This window comes from Vidua chalybeata, chromosome 22 (assembly GCF_026979565.1).
Source record: "Vidua chalybeata isolate OUT-0048 chromosome 22, bVidCha1 merged haplotype, whole genome shotgun sequence".
Classification (NCBI taxonomy): Eukaryota; Metazoa; Chordata; class Aves; order Passeriformes; family Viduidae; genus Vidua; species Vidua chalybeata.
The window spans coordinates 4,022,113-4,039,647 of NC_071551.1; the positions used below are offsets into that span (position 1 = coordinate 4,022,113).

The 17,535-nt window shown below is 48.4% G+C and overlaps 1 protein-coding gene across 4 annotated transcripts in view; it reads right to left on the bottom strand.

Annotated features, from left to right (window-relative positions):
• Positions 1-17,535, bottom strand: part of CAMTA1 (calmodulin binding transcription activator 1) — a 237,283-nt gene that overhangs the window by 18,696 nt on the left and 201,052 nt on the right. For 3 of the 4 annotated variants that reach the window (XM_053962597.1, XM_053962594.1, XM_053962595.1), the window contains exons 12-20: positions 8,118-8,257; positions 7,677-7,873; positions 7,255-7,333; positions 6,115-6,430; positions 5,226-5,749; positions 3,895-4,082; positions 3,278-3,524; positions 2,742-2,813; positions 1,695-1,715 (exon numbers count right to left, since the gene is read on the bottom strand). In XM_053962597.1, coding sequence (XP_053818572.1) covers positions 1,695-1,715; positions 2,742-2,813; positions 3,278-3,524; positions 3,895-4,082; positions 5,226-5,749; positions 6,115-6,430; positions 7,255-7,333; positions 7,677-7,873; positions 8,118-8,257 — 1,784 coding nt within the window. The remainder of the gene's footprint in view (positions 1-1,694; positions 1,716-2,741; positions 2,814-3,277; positions 3,525-3,894; positions 4,083-5,225; positions 5,750-6,114; positions 6,431-7,254; positions 7,334-7,676; positions 7,874-8,117; positions 8,258-17,535) is intronic. The other variant, XM_053962596.1, reaches the window with a different exon arrangement.

Here is a 17,535-nt window from a genome sequence, read left to right on the forward strand (position 1 = left end):
TTTCTAGCCATGTGATTCCCAGTAAAGCAGGTACAAACTCTTTAAAAAGAATATCTTTATTCCACATCCTTTTCCTCTGACAGCATGCAAGGTGATGATGACTTAACAGAAACCCTGTGCATTCATGCATATTTTTAAGTAGTTTCTGAGATGGAAATGTAGAATAATGTATAGAAGTTGCACTTATACTACTATAACAGAGGTCTTCAGTATTTGCTCATCTTATTTTGGTAAGTTTTAATAGGTTTAATACTTTCAAAACTGATGTGTTTATTGTTCCTGGATATTTTATCAGCTTTGACTTCTGCTTACTTGATCAGACAGATGAGTAGCAGCTACTGCCCCATACAGGGTAACGTCCTAACATATCTCAGTATTTACCATTCTACTGGGAACAAAAAACCCCAAAAGCAAACAAACAACCCTCCCAACATAATCCCAAAGCAAAAAATCCTCCAATATCATCACAGAGCACCATTTACCAAATTTCACTTTTTGGAATTGAAGCAGTCATTAGGAGCAGTCATACTTTGCCATTATTAATTTTTTTTGTTTTGTTTTCTTCTTTTTTCTTTTAACATTTTAAAATTAATGGATCAGATTGTGATTTTAAATTCACTGTTTTAAATAAGTTCACTCATGGGCTGATAATGGTTTTCCCTCAAAGTTTTAGCCCAGATGGGACCTCTGTGGCTGAGTTACAAACCCCTGAACAGAAGGGTTCAAATACAAAACCATGCCATGAGCTGTGACTGTTCCAATCCAGTCACAAACCTTTGCTGATCAGTGCAGTAACAGATCAGAGGTATAAGGCACAAGAGAAATTAGCAGTCACTGCAGAGACCAGACCCCACTATGTCTGCATGCAACTCTAAGACCTGAGTAGCTGCGCCATGTCCTCCTCTTGTTCCCTTCTTCTTTCTGGAAAGGGGATCAGTGGAGCTGTCTCCTAAACTCCTCCCCAGAGAGGAAAGCCTTGGTGAGCTCAGTGCCCCAGTGCTCAGCCAGAACAGTTCTCAGCCTGACACAAAACCACAGGGCAGGGGGAAGTTGTGATGGAATATCACCCCAAGGACACATTCTTTCCAGGAAAAGCATACCTTGCCTCCTGGTAGCCCTGAGAAAAGCTCATTTGATTCTAGAATCTGATGAGATCAAGATGTTGCACAGCTGGGAAACCCATCTTTACAGCAGAGAATTATTGACTGTGAACAGTTTAAGAGTGGCATCAACAGTTGTGCCTCCAGCATGAGCAGCAATGTACTGAGATGTTGGTCTCAGGAATCCAGCACACAGGTATTTCAAAGATGAATGGTCAAAATACTTCAGCAGGCAAGCAGAATGCAGAGGACATTGGCTCACAGGTGGGATAAATGTTCTGTGCTCCCCAAATGCCAAGGCAAAGGTCACCAAGTGACAGCTGATCAGAAGCCTGTCCTCTGAAACTGGCTGCAAAACCCTCCCAGCAGCTCAGCCCATCCCTGCTCATGGGAGCTGATGCAACTGTGGTACAGCAGTCCCTACACAACTCCCAGAAAGTCTGGTTTGTCACTAATTTCTCAACCACAATTATTTATTAGTGGATACTATTAAAATGTTTCTCCAAAATGCCAGGTTCTCCTTGTTTATACTGAGTGTGAAAGTTAGTGACCCATAGGGAACTGTTTCCAAAATAGTGTTTGTGTTTGTATTACCTTCAAGGCTATCCAAGTAAGCTTGGGGAGAAACAGAAAAATACACAGTTAATATTAGTTCTGCAAATAAAGAATGCAAAACAAAACAAAACAAAACAAAAAGACCCAAACAATCTTCTTTCAAAAAGAAGCAATTCCAGGATCCAAGACAAAGCAATTTGTCAAGCAGTTTTTGAATGGAATTAAGCTTCCCTACTACAGGAAGCATCACTCCAAAATGAAAGCCATGTGATGGGTTGGATGTGAACCACAATGCAGTCACCTAACACTAGAAAGACTTCCCAAATAAATATTTTGAAAGTTGTAGAAGAGCACAGGTGCCTTGCCTCACTTTCTGTTACCATGCTGCCAGCATTAGACAGACTGTGTCTAGCAGGATAAAGTGTGAAGAGGGATGTGGGCTCTAGTCCTCACCAAAAAAACCCCAAAACCAAACAAAAAAACCCCAAAATGAAACAAAACAAAAAACCCAAACCAAACAAACTAAAAACCAAGAACGAAAAAATGTAACCAAAAACCAAAAAGGAAAGGTATCTTCTTTTTCTGGGGTTGAGAACTCAGCCTGAAAACATGTCTCCAACCAGAGCCTGGAGAACAGTCTCAATCCTGGAAAAACTTGCATCAACCTACAACATGTGACTTCCCATAGTTCAAAAGTTTAGTATATGGAAAATAAAACAACCTATTTTTCAACTTCACCTTTGTCAAAGGCAAAACCAACTTCAATTTCACAATGAAATTTGGCAAGCAACTAATCAGAGAACAGTTTCCTCAGGCTGTAGCATGCATAAAGGCCAATATGGAATACATCACTGTCCTCCACCTCACAGCAAAACCACAGGCATTATCAGAAACAAATTTCAAGGATTCCTTCCAAAACTAAGATTCAGAACACGAATCTTCTCCCCTTTTCAATTTTGCCTGAGCAAGGTATTTCATTACTGCATGCTGAAAAGCATAGGAGAGAACAGCAGGACAATGCCCACTACAGCAGGCTGCATTCATGGCACTTGCATGTGCTTCATAAAATTTCATTTTCTTGATTACCTGTTTGTACTTTCGGTAGCAACGCTGAATAACAGCAGCAGCCACCTCCTGCTGTTCCCGGAGAGGACGACCCTGTGAGGGCAAAGGAAGGAGCAGCATCAGTGAGAGTGCACCAAAACCCAGGATATGTGCTCTGGCTCTCGGCTGCTTGCAGGGCAAACCTCTCCTGCCGATGCTGCCTGGTCCAACCCAGGCCTAAGCATTTCCTGGAGATGCCTCTGCTGTCAATTCACGTAAGGAACAAGCCTTCAAAATGCATCTTTACACCAAACAGGCAACTAAGCAGAACCTCTAGGGTACATTTTGAGGATGTGCTTTGTGAGTGCTGCTCTGCCACAGCATGGCACGGCATGCACTTCCTATAAAGTACATGTTGGGCAAACATCAACAAACAAATGTCAGAAGCATTGAAAAGGTTATGATAGAAACTGTATTTTTGTCCCCGGAGTGGATATTATCCACATTTTGGTTTGTAACAAATTATACTCTCTCTCACACACCCACCAAGGAAGACACTGGACATCTGGCCCACATACCTTGTATTTCCTGAATACTGTCTGGACGAGTTTGGCAGCTTCATAGAGTTCTCTCTGCTCATGATCAGACAGAGTTAACTGTGCAAACTCATTTTCTACCTTCTCGCTGGTGGATGCACTCAGAAATTCAGACCAGTCTGCTGCCGAGGGAAGGCTGGGTTTCTCAAAAGCTATTTCACTGATTGGTGAGCCTGCAGGGCTCAAGCTGGTGTTCGAAGAAGGGGTCAGGGGTTCACTATACAGACTTCTGAAATACCAATCACAGTAGGAATTATTGACTTACAAAGCGCTTGGGCTGGTATCACAGATAAAGACAACAACATTTCTGAGTTCAAGACAGAAGTTTATGTTCCTGTCCCTCTCTCCAAGCAACATCCTACATCCCTGAGCCTGCCTGTCCTGCACTGCACAGATGTGGTGCTGGAGTGAAAAACCCCATTCCATGAATTTGTAGCTGTGCTGGCAACAATATGTCTGAGCACAAGAGTGTGCTTGGGCCAGCAAGACCAGAACGGAGTCTCACTGAGAACTGGTACCTGCAGGCTGAAGAGTCAGAACATGCAGCCCAGCACTCACAGCACACCAAAACCCAGAGCAACCTCACAGTTCTCACTGACCTGATCTGTGCAGCACTGGGCAAGTGATCGACGTCAGCAAGGTAACTGGCCAGCCAGCTCATGGTGGTGCTCATGGCAGCACTGTCTGTCCTCTCCACCAGCAGCGACTCCATTGGCACAAAATTCTCTCGCTTGATCCTGTCAGGCGTAGCTTCAATAATGTGCTCTGCAAGTGTCATCATGTTCACCTGTCAAGGGGGAAAGAACAGCAAACTTTAGCTGCCTGGAAGAAGGTGCCTTGTGCTTCTGTGTTACAGCCCAGCTTTAGACAGAATTCCCCCTTTTGCCCAAACCTGCGTAAGCTGGAGTCTACTGCTGGTTTCAGCAGTGGAGAGAAATCCATTAACCAGTGCTCATTTGATTTTCTGACTCTTCAGACCAAGCACTGCAGGGTTTCATATTCCCTGGAACCTCTTTTTTCCCAAGAGATCTGGAGGAAGGTCTCTGGGCCCTCCCTTTACAGCTGTCACTAGTATGTTACTTCCAAAGGATAAGAGACTTTGCCATTCTTTTGCTGAGATGTGCAGTAGAGCGCAACAGGACAATAAAGGCACATCAAGAGAAGTTAAAAATCTTGGGACAAAACACTGTCGGGAATCCTTCTGCATGGTATCCCTCAGCTCAGCAAGTTTCACAGGAATTTTCAACCCGGGGAACAGAAAACTCTTCTTGTTTTGCAATGCTCTGCTTCTCCTGTGTTACACCAGCCAGAGGAGAACATTCAGAGATACCAAGGCAGAACAGGTAAGGCTGTGTTCCCATTGCCCATTTGCTCAACCACTGTATCTTTCTCAGAGTGACTACTTCTCATATGTCTCTCCTACTTCTGTTATATTTTTATTTCCTCTATTCCATACCTAGTGGGATTCCTCCTTCCCCAAACCCACTGTCTCTTCCATTCTCCATTCTTTCCTGCCTCCTTCCCTCTGAAGTGCAGAGGCCTGGCCTGCAACCACAGCACTACCTCTCTCACATCTTGTCTTTGTAGGGACTGCTGCCCAGTGCCCACAGGACTATTAGGCCACCTGAGTCACATGCACTGCTGTGATCAGGCTCTGCTTTTTCCTTGCACAACTGCAAACAATTTTGTGCATTCTGTACACTGTTGAAGTGAACAACCCTAAATGCTAACCACTAGCCTTTACGTCTGCATTGAAATTGGAAGAAAGTGACCAATGTGTGGTCACACATTGACTGTGTGACCACCTCCTTCCTCAAAGCACAATTCAGAGTCCCTAGAGGCCTCCACGGGAGTTTCTCATGGCCAGGATCCTCTGTGCAGCCTCTGTGCTCTATGAGGCTGCTGATCTCGGGGCTGTGGGTGTGTTTACCTGCAGTTCATCCATGTGGTGTAAACAGTCCTCATCCCCTGCGCTGTCCCTGTAGGACAAGAGTTCTGCATCCACCATCTCCCTGTCGGCCATCATCAACACATTCATCTGCTCCCGCTGGCGGAGCCGATGGGCCACAGCCTCCTTCCCCAGGGCAGTGCCCTTCTGGCTCCCTGCCACCTGCACTGCAGACACACCAATATAAATGTCTTTTGGGTTCCATTTGATGCCTGCTTGGCTGCCAGAGCCCCGGTACCCAGTAACTTCTGGGATGTGCTGGGAGAGCTCCCGGCCATAGTCCCTCAGCCCTTCACTGGGGCTGATTGTCTCAGTGGAGGATTGCTTGGAACTGGAGTTCTGCTTCCTAATGCTTGGCTGTTCCAGGCTCAGTGCAGTGGAAAGCAGCTTCTCTTGCCGGGCTTGAAAGTACTCAGGGCTCAGCTTATGCTTTTTGGGTGCAGGGTAATCTTTCTGAGTCTCACTACTGTAATAGCTGGAAGGTTCTGATCTTGGCCGCCTCAGCTCTGTAAACAAACAGATCAATGGTCAAAACTAAACAAGCAACTCACAACTGCTACGGGAACATCATCAGCTTTTGCCCAGGCCAAAATTCATGCTGTGCTCTATAGACACCTGAGAGGATGTGCAAAGGGAGTAACAACCATCCAAGGAGGATACAGTCTCAGCCATCCTAAGATACACAAGTCTTTCCAAAGCAGGCACTCACTCCTCTTCCTGATGCTTATGCAAGTGTATGTAGCACAAGAAAATAATTAAGCATGGACAGCAAGGCTACAGGTGGAAGCTGCTGCCCAGGTGAGCTCCTTGCCCCCACATTTTTACATGTTAAATGTCAGCAAAACAGAGCACGCCCTCCAGGATGCTTTACCTGTGTTTGTACTGGAAATCACTGTGACTCCCTTCTGAGGCTCCTGAGAGGCAACAAGCTCACTGTGCCATTGGGACACCCAGCTCTCTGTGTTGGAGTCTGTGCTCGAGGGGCACTGAATCCTGGGGTTTTGCCCAAGCTGAGTTTGCTCATCTCGCTGTAGCTGCTCCAAGCACTCTGCCAACTTCACGTGGCCCCGAGACCGAGCGATGGCCAGTGGCAATCTCCCGAGGGAGTCCGGAATGGAGATGGCTCGGCGGTCCCACTTGTACAGCACAACAGCTGCATCCATGTGGCCCAGGGCACATGCCCACATCTAAAGAAGAAAAGGTAACTGACCCACTGGGAGACCTGCCTTCGCCTTTCTTATTAATGCAGTGGAGTCTGGTCCCAGCTCAAGGAAAAACTCTTCTGATAAACAAAAGCATGACATGCTCAACACCAGCAGATTACTTTTATAAATATCCCAACTCAACAAAACCAATCCAACCCAACACAGGGGACTGAATACATGCTATTCTCTCCTACAACAGAGAAACCTCCAATAGGCAAAAAAAAGCTGACTGTTTTCTTCTGTTTTGGGGTTTTTTTCTTGTGACAATGGCATCACTGCAGAGACAGAACAGCTTCATACACAAAGGAATCTCCAAGGTCAGAAACATGCAGATAGGTCCAAAGGTTGGGAACAATAAAATCAATACTGTGAGTTGCAAACTGGCAGTTCTGGTTCCATCTGTTTTGGTTTTTTGCTTGTCTAAGTCCTCAGTCATGATTTCATGTCTCCAGTGACCAAGACAGTTTATAACTTTACAACCTTTACAGTTAAATAGTCACAGAGGACAATGTGAAAGAAGGCATGTAAAGTCCTTTTCACAACATGATAGTGGAGACTAGATTATGTGTAAAACACTAACCAGAACCATCTGTCTGTCCCCTTTCCTCGTGTTTCTCAACAACAAAGTTTTGTTCTGTGTGTTCTCTCAAAAAAATGCCAGGACCCACGTCTCACCATGTATGCAGCAGGAACACACAGGAGCATCCACTCACCAGAGAGTGAAACACTTTAGGAAAATGACACATCAGAAAGAACTCCCCAAAGTCCCCTCAGACTCTCTCAGAAGTTGCAGACCCTGCTCTTACCAGAGGAGTGCAGGAGAAATGATCCACATTCAAAGGGTCAACTTCCAGCTCCAGATCAATGCTGTCTGCATGTTTGGTGCTGCAGGGGAAACAAGAGAAGGAATGATGCTCTGTAGCCATGTCAGGATCATTGTCTAAGCACAGGTTTATCCAAGCACTGTACCACAGAGAAAGGCCACACACATGCTCACAACACATGTATTTACTACAGACGGTGCCCCCATCACAAACATGAAGAGCATGATACATCCAGTGACTGGACTCGCTCTCAAGAGACAGGTCCCATCAGATCAGGGCATGGGAACAAATTCAGGGGCTTGTCTCTTTGTACGAGACAAGCAGAAATGTGTACTGAGCAGAGTTTATATATGCTCCTGCAAAGTCTGTGCTGACAGCCCAGAGTCCAGCAGGCTGGGTCTTACCGCCATTTGATGAGGGTCTGGATGAGAGTAGCGTAGCCCTGGGCAGCGGCTAGATGGAGCAGTGTCATTCCCCGGAAAGTCTTCGAATGGATCAAGTGTTTGGACTTCGCCCAGCACGCACGACTCATCATCTTCTCACACACCACCACCACGCGGCTCTCAAAGCAGCTGCCCAGGGTCCCAGTCCCAGAAACGCACTGAAACACCACACACATCCCAGTTAACCATGGAGAGAAGCTGCAGCTTGCCCTGAACAGGCAGCCTTCCACTTCTACAAGTACTGAGACAGTGGCAAACGTGACCAAGAACCAGCTGCTGTTAGATACCCACAAACCAGACCTGTTACTTAGGACAAACTATAACCCTTTCCAAACCCCATGCCCCAAAAAAGCCTCTGGGAAGAAAGCATAAAGCTGTGTCTGGTCACAGAAGGGTTCATACCTGCACCTGTGTTCCACTGTTCCCATTCCCATTGCTCCCGCCTCCTACTCCTTGTTTGTGCTGCTGGGAGCCTGTCATTTCAGCCATTCTCCTCTCCATCTGCTCAAGTCGCTCCAATATGGACATCCTGAACTGGTTATCTAGGTTGGAAAAAGCCAGAATAAGGACATTTCCATGCAAAGGAAGCTCAGGTTTCGACAGCCAACTACAGGAAGTCACAAACAGCTACCCTGGAAGTGATAGAAGAAATTTGCTCTGCTTGGAAATGCACACACACTTGCCCTGCAGTACCCTAGCTCTTCAACTGCCTGCAGCAACCCTTTGACTGCAATTCCAGAGAACCTCCTTACAGAAAACAGACAGAAAATTAAAAAATGCAGGCAGATGACAACTCCCTTTCCTTGTGAGTCCAGCTGTATGCACACAATACCAGGGGTAAAGCAAAGTCTTTCAAAACACAAACTCTAAGCAAATATACCCATTCACTGAGCATTCCAGTAGGATCACATCTGCCATTTTAGAGTCACCCCCCTACTTTAAGAGTCCTGAATTCAGCTTGGCTTGCATCCTGGAATCATGCAATAATGGTACCTGGAAGAAAAAGACTCCTCTGCTTCCTTCTGTGCTTAGGAAAAGGAGACTTTAACAGGCCACAGAACAACCAGAATTTGGCATATGGACACTGACAGTCCTGTAACAGCACTCTGGAAAGCCATGCAACTCTGGAGCCCTCTGGTCCCTGCAGAAGTCTCAGGGCTGTGTTACTGGCTTTTCCCTTGTTACATTTTAACATAGCACTATCCTACAGCTACTAAGGCTTGAATGGTGGAGCAGGGAGGTTCAGGCAGATTAACAGATCATTGCTGAACCTGATGCTGTAGAGATCAACTGAGGCAATGATTCTCTGGATAGGGCCAGTCAGTGCAGAGGGAATGGCTGCAAACGCAGAGCTCCTTCTGTCCTGTGACCCATAAGGGATAAGTTTCACACAGCTCATGTGAAGCTGGGCAGGACTCTTTTGTGGATATGGAACATTTAATGAATTGTGATATCATGCTAAGAGCATAGGTATTAAACTGTAAGGGAGAGACAGCCCTCATACTGTTCAGTTTCATGCATCCATAGAGATGGTGGTGCAGAACACTCATAAACCCAGAACCACTCCCAGTGACAGCAAAAGGAGTATATGCACCAAAATAGACAAGCTCTGACGAAGTTTTAAACATGTCAGTCTCCTCCAAGAACACAGAGCCCTTCCTGGAAGGCTGTAGGTGTACTCATATGCTACACTCCGAGGCACAGCTCTCAGTAAGGGTATTGGAGAGATGTGGATCTCTGCTGCACTGCACGAAGGACAATATTGCAGACCACTGGTACAGCTTGGCTCCACTGGCTGGAGACATCCCCTTCTCACCAAGAGGCTGCTGTGGTCTGACAGCAGGCAAGAGCTCCACTCCCTTCTGGCCAGCTTCAGCATCCCCCTCTGGCTGCTCAAGAGCCAGGGACAAAGGACTGTTGCCAGCACCTCCCATCTAACCTCATGTCAGAGGTGAGCTCACTAGTCCAAAAGATTTATTATTAGTGCCTTACTAATCCTTCAATTGTCCTGTTAATCACAAAGCCCCTGGGAAAGGGCTGGCAGCTGTATCACCAAACACTCATGGTACGGACGAGGCTGTCAGGGCCCTGTCCCTCGGCTGTGGTCAGCACACGGGCAGCACCAGCAGCCCTGTTTGCCCAGCAAATCTTTGTTCCAGGAGTGCTGCAGTGTGCTGCAGTGCAGTCCACACCGCTGTCTCCTCCCTCTCCATTGCCAGGCGGAGCACGTCCACTGCAGAGACTGGCAGAGACCTGGCCCTGCTGAGCCGTCCCCTCCCTGTGCAAACACAGCTGCGACAGCTCGGGCACCTGGAAAAGTGGCCATGCTTGCCCTGCAGGGAACAGCTCTGCTCCACACAGGTAATGCCACTCTCCCCAGCTGGGTACCAGCACTTGCATTTATTAGAGCTGGGAGCAGCAAGCCACACTGGGTATCACATCTGAGCCCTCAGCCTTGTACAGGCAGAAGCAGCATCTTTTTAAAAGAAGAAATTTGACATGAACTGGAGTACTAAACCAACAAGCTCAGAGCTGCAAGATTCTGGGATTTGCTCCTACTCATTTAGGGGTCCAGAGAGAATAATTCTGTACACCTGGAAACAAAAGGAGACAATAATTCCAGTGAAACACAGAAGTACAGATTACTATTTTCTCCCCATTTTTTTTTCAATCTGAAACCACTCTGGAACAGAAATGGACAGCCCTATGTTTGTGACTATTTTCCAGGCTCTTCTCTCTGGGCTTTATGATCTGTAATGAGTGAAGCCTCCACCTTTCCTGACCACAAGCTAAAGATACTGAGGACTTCCTGTCAGTTCTTGTCAGAAGTTACCGAAGGTACACCTGTCACCCATCAATGTCCCCAGACACTAAACAAAACACTACACCAAAGAAATGAAAGCAGGGAATTTTTCTTAGGAAACAGAATTCAAAACAGTATCTGGTGCTCCCAGGTATTCCTATTCAGACACCTGGCAGTGCTCCTGGGAAATATTAAGGGCAGGACTAACTGGTTCTGACCAGATCAGGCATTTTAGAAATATTCTGCTATTGGTAAAATGGGAAGGAGAAACAAACATTCTGGAGCACCAGCACAGCATGGTCAGAGCCAGAGCCCTCCCTGTATCTAGAAGAGACCACCAGAATTTACCCAGATCAGGGTGTGCCCCCAAATGAGAAAGCTCCAGGCAGCGAATGTGGTAAGTGGGGCAGCAGTGCAGGGAAGGTGCCTCTATGCTGCCCATTTTCCAGGTAACCAAAACTGGTGCCTAAGCAAGCCACAGCTGATGGCAATTCCAAAATTATTTATGTATGGTGCTTTCATTATTCTGTAGCACCAATCACACCAAATGTCCCTTTCAAATGAACCCTGGTCATTTGAAGTGTGTGCACTGCACTAGTCTACAGAAAAAATCCAAACAAAACCCCCCAACAAACTAACAACAAAAAATCTACAACAACAAAAAAACCAACCAACCAAATCCCAACCAAACCACAAAAAAGAAAAAAGAGGGGTTGGGTGGGGGGTGCAGAGAGGGAATGGGAGAGAGAACACCTTCCCCCAAGGCCTCTCCTGAACTCAGCAATGAGGCAAAACACTCCTGTCCCACCCCAGCCCTGAACACACACCAGAGTAGCAGCATTTTGGATCATGCCCAGCTGTTTCACACACTGCTGATGAGCCAACAGATGCACCTTGCCACGCCTGAGAGAAGGGCTACAACAACCACAGGGCTGAACATTACAGCGAGCACTCTGAGAAGTTCAAGACCTTTTATCCTGTGTTATTTCTCATTTTTCTAGTCACAATCTTTTCTCTCTTGCTCGCTTCTTTTCTCTCTGCTCACTCTGCAGGGCCATCTGCTTAACAGGCACTGAAGTTACAGGAACAGTTTCCACAATTCTTGTCTTTTACAGCCAGCAGAAGTTCTTATGACAAGCAAGTCTCTTGCAGTGGACTGAAGATGAGAGCTCAACAACATCAAGATCACTGTCCAAATAAGCTTTTCTCCTGCTACATTGTACAGGAAATCTAAACAGTCTGAGCCCAAGGAAATGTCTTGCACTGGAAGCACCCTCATTCTATCCAAAGGCAACAAAGATCTACATGGATACAAATGTACTCATATATTTAAGGTTTTGCCCAAAAATTCTGCTTTTGATGATAGAATTTAAAATATTTTAGTGAGCTAAAAAGTTAGACATGCAAACTTGTGCATTTATTGAGTTTTTTCACTACATATCAATCTAATAAACCTTTTAATGCTCTTTAGGAAAACTACAGAGAGTGATTCTCAAGGTGTTCTTCAAGGCTTCCTCCACCAAAGGTGATGAAAATAACCACATTTCTGTATCTCCAAGAGAAAGAATGATTTCACAGAAAATATTCTGAACACTGTATCTTTCATGGAAATTATCTTCTTCAAATTCAACAATATCAATGTAACACCGAAATTACTTCTCGCTATCTTTCCCCCAGCATAACAAGGAGAGGTGGTGGCAACCTGAGGGGAGCTGAGCTGTCCCAGCAGGGAGGGACAGGGAGGAGCTGCCTGGTCAGATTTTGACCAGCACTAAGCAATTGATTTGAATTTCATAATCATTTCCCTAATACACAACCCATTTTTGAAGTGCAGAACAAGCTTCATTTTCATCTGCATTGTGAGAGAGCCTACTATTGATCACAGTAATGACAGCAGGTTAGCTACTGAATCCATCTAAAGATGCAGAACAATTCTGGTACAAATCCTCTAAGGATACATGGTTGTTTACATCAGCTAGCATCTTACAGAGTAACAGCCTGTATGCTTGCACAGTTAAATGCAGACAACCTGGTTATTGTTTAACATATTTTTTTACTTTTTTTTTTTTTCCCCAGGGTTGGTTTAATTCAGTGGTGTTTTCTTAACCCAGATCCCTTCACAATGAATTTAAAGCACACCTGTACCAACAGCTCAATAAGCCACCACAGCAGGCACAGAGAGTGGAAAACACAGGGAGCAGAGGAGTTAGTTTAATCTCCAAGATTCTGGAAGCCACACCTCCATTTTTCTCCCTCAGTGCTCTCCAATAAACACTGAATTTCCTCAGTAAGAATCTGAACAGATGCCAGGCATTTACGTGACACAAGTTTTCACTGGAGGCTGCAGAAGCACGTGCCTTGTGCAGCCTGGTAACAGCTCCTGACTGCACAGACCCTGTACTGACAGGGGAGCTTAAACACAGCACTTGCAAACACTTCACCCACACCCCCACGACAGCCCCATCTCTGCACAGCCCTCCCCACTGCCCAACCCAAAGCCTCTTCCAACAGCAGGATTTGTGGTTTTGAGCTGTGCACACAGTGTCCCGCACGGGCAGGCACAGCTCAGAGCACTGCCTCTGCCCACACTTTATTACAACAGTGAAGGCACACCTTCATCAAACATCAGTTCTGCACTTCTCTGTGTGGTACCCAAAACGCCACCATGGCCCAGGGCATGGAGCTAAGAGAATAGCAAGGCACAGAGAAAGTGACAAGCCCTCCTCTGCTTAACAGGCCAATTTTAAGAAATGAGCACAGAGAACTGCTTTTCTAATCTCTGCACATTGCTGTACCAGACAAGAACACATCCCACAGTCCTTTTGCCAAGCAAGCTTCAAACAGTAAGAAACTGTCTGTGCCACACATGACTTGGCAGTGCAGCCAGAACTATTACAGGGGAAATAGTGCTGAAAATACAGATGAAAAACAAAAGGGCAGTTCTCAGTAGCAAGCGGTGTTAACAACACTTGCTCTTTGGAGGGCTGGAGGTTTTTACCATGCTGCCCAACCAAAATGACAGACAGTTCTGGCTGGAAGAACTAAAGGATGAGGGTCTATGATCTCCTGCACATTCCACTGGGGCTGCATCTGCCCAGCATATAACTATTGCCCCCAGAATTCTGAACACTGAGCTAAGAGTGGTGTGTAAGATCTGCATGCTCCCAAGCACTGTGCTTAGACACTCCGGTGTGCAGGAGCCACTCTGAGGGCTTTGGCTTCCCAGCCTGTGCTGTTTCTTTACCAGCAGTTTCTGTGTTAAATCATTCCCTGCATGAGCACACACAGACTGAACTGAACAAGTGTGACAGCTGAGCAATGTAAAAAAAGCCATGCAGCATGAAGACGTTTTTCTGTTTTGCAGAGCAAGCCAGAATTCTCTCACCAGATTCTCTCACACAGCACAAGCTGTGGGTGGGGATGGAAGCAGTCTAAGGCCACGTCACTCACAGTGCCACTGCTCTGTTTCTATTTTGCAAATCATCTGTCCCTGATCTACAAAATCTTGCTCAATTCTTCTGTACAGTACAAATCCTGAACATCTTTTATGTTGCAGTAATAATTTCATAATTTAACGCTGATTTCTGAGGTGGCATTGTTGCAAGAACACCTATTTCTGAAATTAAACTGCAGTTACATCCTCAACGCCCCTCACGACAACCTCTCTTTAGCAGTAAGTTATTACAGGTCACAGTCTCTACCAGCAAATGAAAGCATTTAAAATTCATATTCTAGGACAAATGCATATCTATGTTAATGAGGCAGGTCATTTCCAGGGCTTTTCATCAGTGAGAAATGCTACAACTCTGAGGTATGAGATGAGGAAAACACTGTATTGTACACTCTGAGCCTAAGCAGCAGCTGAAGGAACTCCATGCTTTCACCCAGTAAATGAACACTACTGGACATGGGCAGGAATGATGAAGTCATCCAGACCTGCACACACAGGTACTGTCAGTGATTTTAAGCCATTAATTCACCTGCCAAGGCATGATTTCTTACTGTCAACACTTTCCCCATAGTTCTTCCCGTGCTTCAGCTATTACTCCCATGCCATCTGGGATTATTCTGTTCCTCTCTGTAACCCCCAGCAGCCAGTGCTCCCTCAAAACAGGGTACTGCTCTACTTTATCACACCATTACTAGAAAACAGAAGCAAGAGGGTTGCTCAGGCTGACTTCTTCCCCAACTGGGAATCTCTATACCAACAGCAACAAAGCACTTGCTGCCCTATTTTTCAGGCTTCTCTTCCCCAGGGCTTAGGGAGGGCAAGATCTTAATGCTATCCAGGAACAGCTGCTTCAGGAAACAAAGGAAAGTTTCAAACATGCCATGTGTACTTTATATATATTAAAGGTAGACCACACTGCCAAAGACATCACTTCTTATGCTGTTTTGTAATTTGTATAAGAACTTGGTTGCCTAAGGTCAGTCTCTGCATCTCAGGTCAGAAACCGACCTGATGGGTACCAATACTATGAAAATTCTACAGGAAAAATGCTCTTGGATGTATGCAAGAGCAACAGCCCGGGAGAACTTGCTGTGCTGCTGCTCACCTGCCCAGTGCTACTACCCAGGGCTCCTGGAGATTTCCTCCTCCTAAGGCTACATGCTAAAGGACTACAAACAGGAAAAAATCATCTCATGCCACACATGCAGTATTTGTGCTTACAGGACTGTGTATGGTATTTATGTATGCATATGGTAACAATTCTGACCCAAGCTTTTTCTCATTAAATCTGCAACCTCAAGAGTCAAAATACTCACTCCGAAATCACCAAACTGAAGAGCAGCATGCTATAAAATGGCCTCTATTTGCTGCAAAGTTAGATAAATAGGAACTGCTGCAAGCTACAAAAGTGAAGCACTGGAACAGGTCAGCAAGCGAGACAGAGATCTCCTTTGCTGGAAGCTTTCATGAAGTCTGACGTCAGTCACGTTTACCCCATCTAAACTGTGAGCAGTCCACACAGTGTCCTGAAGTCCTCTTGCTAGTCCCACTCTTTCTGGCAAAGCACGCTGCAAAACAAGTTTTCCAATACCGTGGTGTGGAGCAGGCGTGTGTTTCCAGCATCCCTAAGATCCCCAGGAAGGTCTGGGCTACCGACCTCCTTCTGTGCCGTACCAGCTCAGAACACGAGGCTGTGAGCTGGAGGCGCTCCGATGTAATGTGTCCTGCTGCACACGTGATGCTACAATTAGAGTGCTGTCACAACTCTGAGCCTGCATCGCAACATCACTCGGGAGGGGCTGAGGACATGAAAACACGACCGTGTCCCACGGCTGGGGGCACAGCGAAGGGGGCACAGCGAGCAGCAAGGCGTGCAATCATCGTGGAAGTGCAGCAGAGTGAGGCACGACACAGAAGCATGCAGATTTAAACCCAAACAAGCACTGCGCAACACTTCATCCTGCAATACTTACTGAAAGCAGTACTTTGTCACATGTGCGCATCCACCTGCAACGGCTGGGGGTCCCGGACCCCTCTGTAGTCCCTCTACCTGCTTCCAGGTAAATAATGTGACAACACCTGGCACCAGAGGACTGACCTGGGAGTCTACAAGGCATCAGCGGAGGCTCCAGCCAGCATCTGGCGCAGACCCCGCAGCAGGGGCGGGCAGAGCAGGCTCCCCCCAGACCTGCTTGTCGTCTCTCGCATCCTCGCAGCCAACTGGAGCCCCGCCGTCCTGTCGCAGCGCCGGCGGGTCTCAGCGGTGCCACCCCCGCGCCCCGGCGGCCGCAGCGGACGGGCTAATGCTGGCCGGGCTAATGTTGGCCGGCATAGCTGGGGCTCGGGGCGGCCCGGCCGGCCGCGGCGGAGAACGAGCCCGGGCGCCGTTCAGCGGCCGCGAGCATCGCGGCCCGAGCGCTGGGGCCGCGGTCGGCAGCGGGCTCCGGGGGGCAGGGGCCGGCATGCGGGGACGGGCGGGCCGCTCCACGCCCGCCCCGGGACCGGCGCCGCCTCGGAGCCCGCGGCGGCTCGCGGCCGGTCCACGGCCGCCGCCCGCCCCCCGGCTCGCCCTGCGCCGAGACGAACACCCCGGAGCCAGCCGGCAAAGGCAGCGGCGTCCCGGGCGGAGGGTCGGGCAGCGGCTGGGAATCGGCGGCCGCCCCGGTCACTCCGGGCGCGCCCACGGAGCCATCGCCGCGCCCGACACCGCCTCACACCGCCAAGTCCCGGGCGGCCGCCACCTGCCCCGGGGCGCCCGGGCACCTCGCAGAGGGGGAGCGCCGAGACCGCGCCGCAGGGCGCTCCGGCTGCCCGGGCGGAGAGCAGTGGCGCTCGGTCCTGCCACCGCCCTCAGCCCACGCCGGGGCCCCCCGCCGCCCCCATCGCGGGACGCCGGCCGCGCCCGACGGGCTCCCCGCCCCGCGCTCAGCGCCGGCCCGGTGCGGCTGCGGGCGGGCGGCGGCTGCCGCCGCCTCCCATTGTCTGCGCGGCGCGGCCGGGCGGGCCCTGCCCCGCTCCCGCTCCGCGCCCGCCGCCGGGCCCGCCCCGCCCTGACGTCACCGGGCCCCATTGGCGGCCGCCGCCGTGTTTACAGCGGCCCCGCCGCGGGCACCGACCGCCCGCCGCCCCCGGAACGTGCCGCACACGAGCGAGTCAGGCCCGGGACGCGCCGTCCCTGGGTCACCTTCCCGCTCGTAGCACAGTTCTCATTTCGCTACACACACAGTATTTGTACTTTTACTTGTTGCTCTAGTAAGGCAGATCTGCAGAGCGTTAAAACCTGATAATTTCGGAGACTGTGCGGTTCCACGACTCACGGAGCAAGCACAAGCCCCCGGGCAGGCTCCTCGGGGCAGCAGGGCACGTTCAGTCATCGGCCTGAGAACAGACACGGCTTGCCAGAGGAATCCCATGTCTGACCGTGAAGTCGGGCTGGCTCAGAAGACAACACTCAGCATAGGAAATGAAGTGCTCCTTGTCTCAATTCAATCACATTATGATCAAAAACGAAAAGGACAGTCTGGGAAATGCAGTCAGAACAGTAGGAGACTGGCTTCCTGAAACAG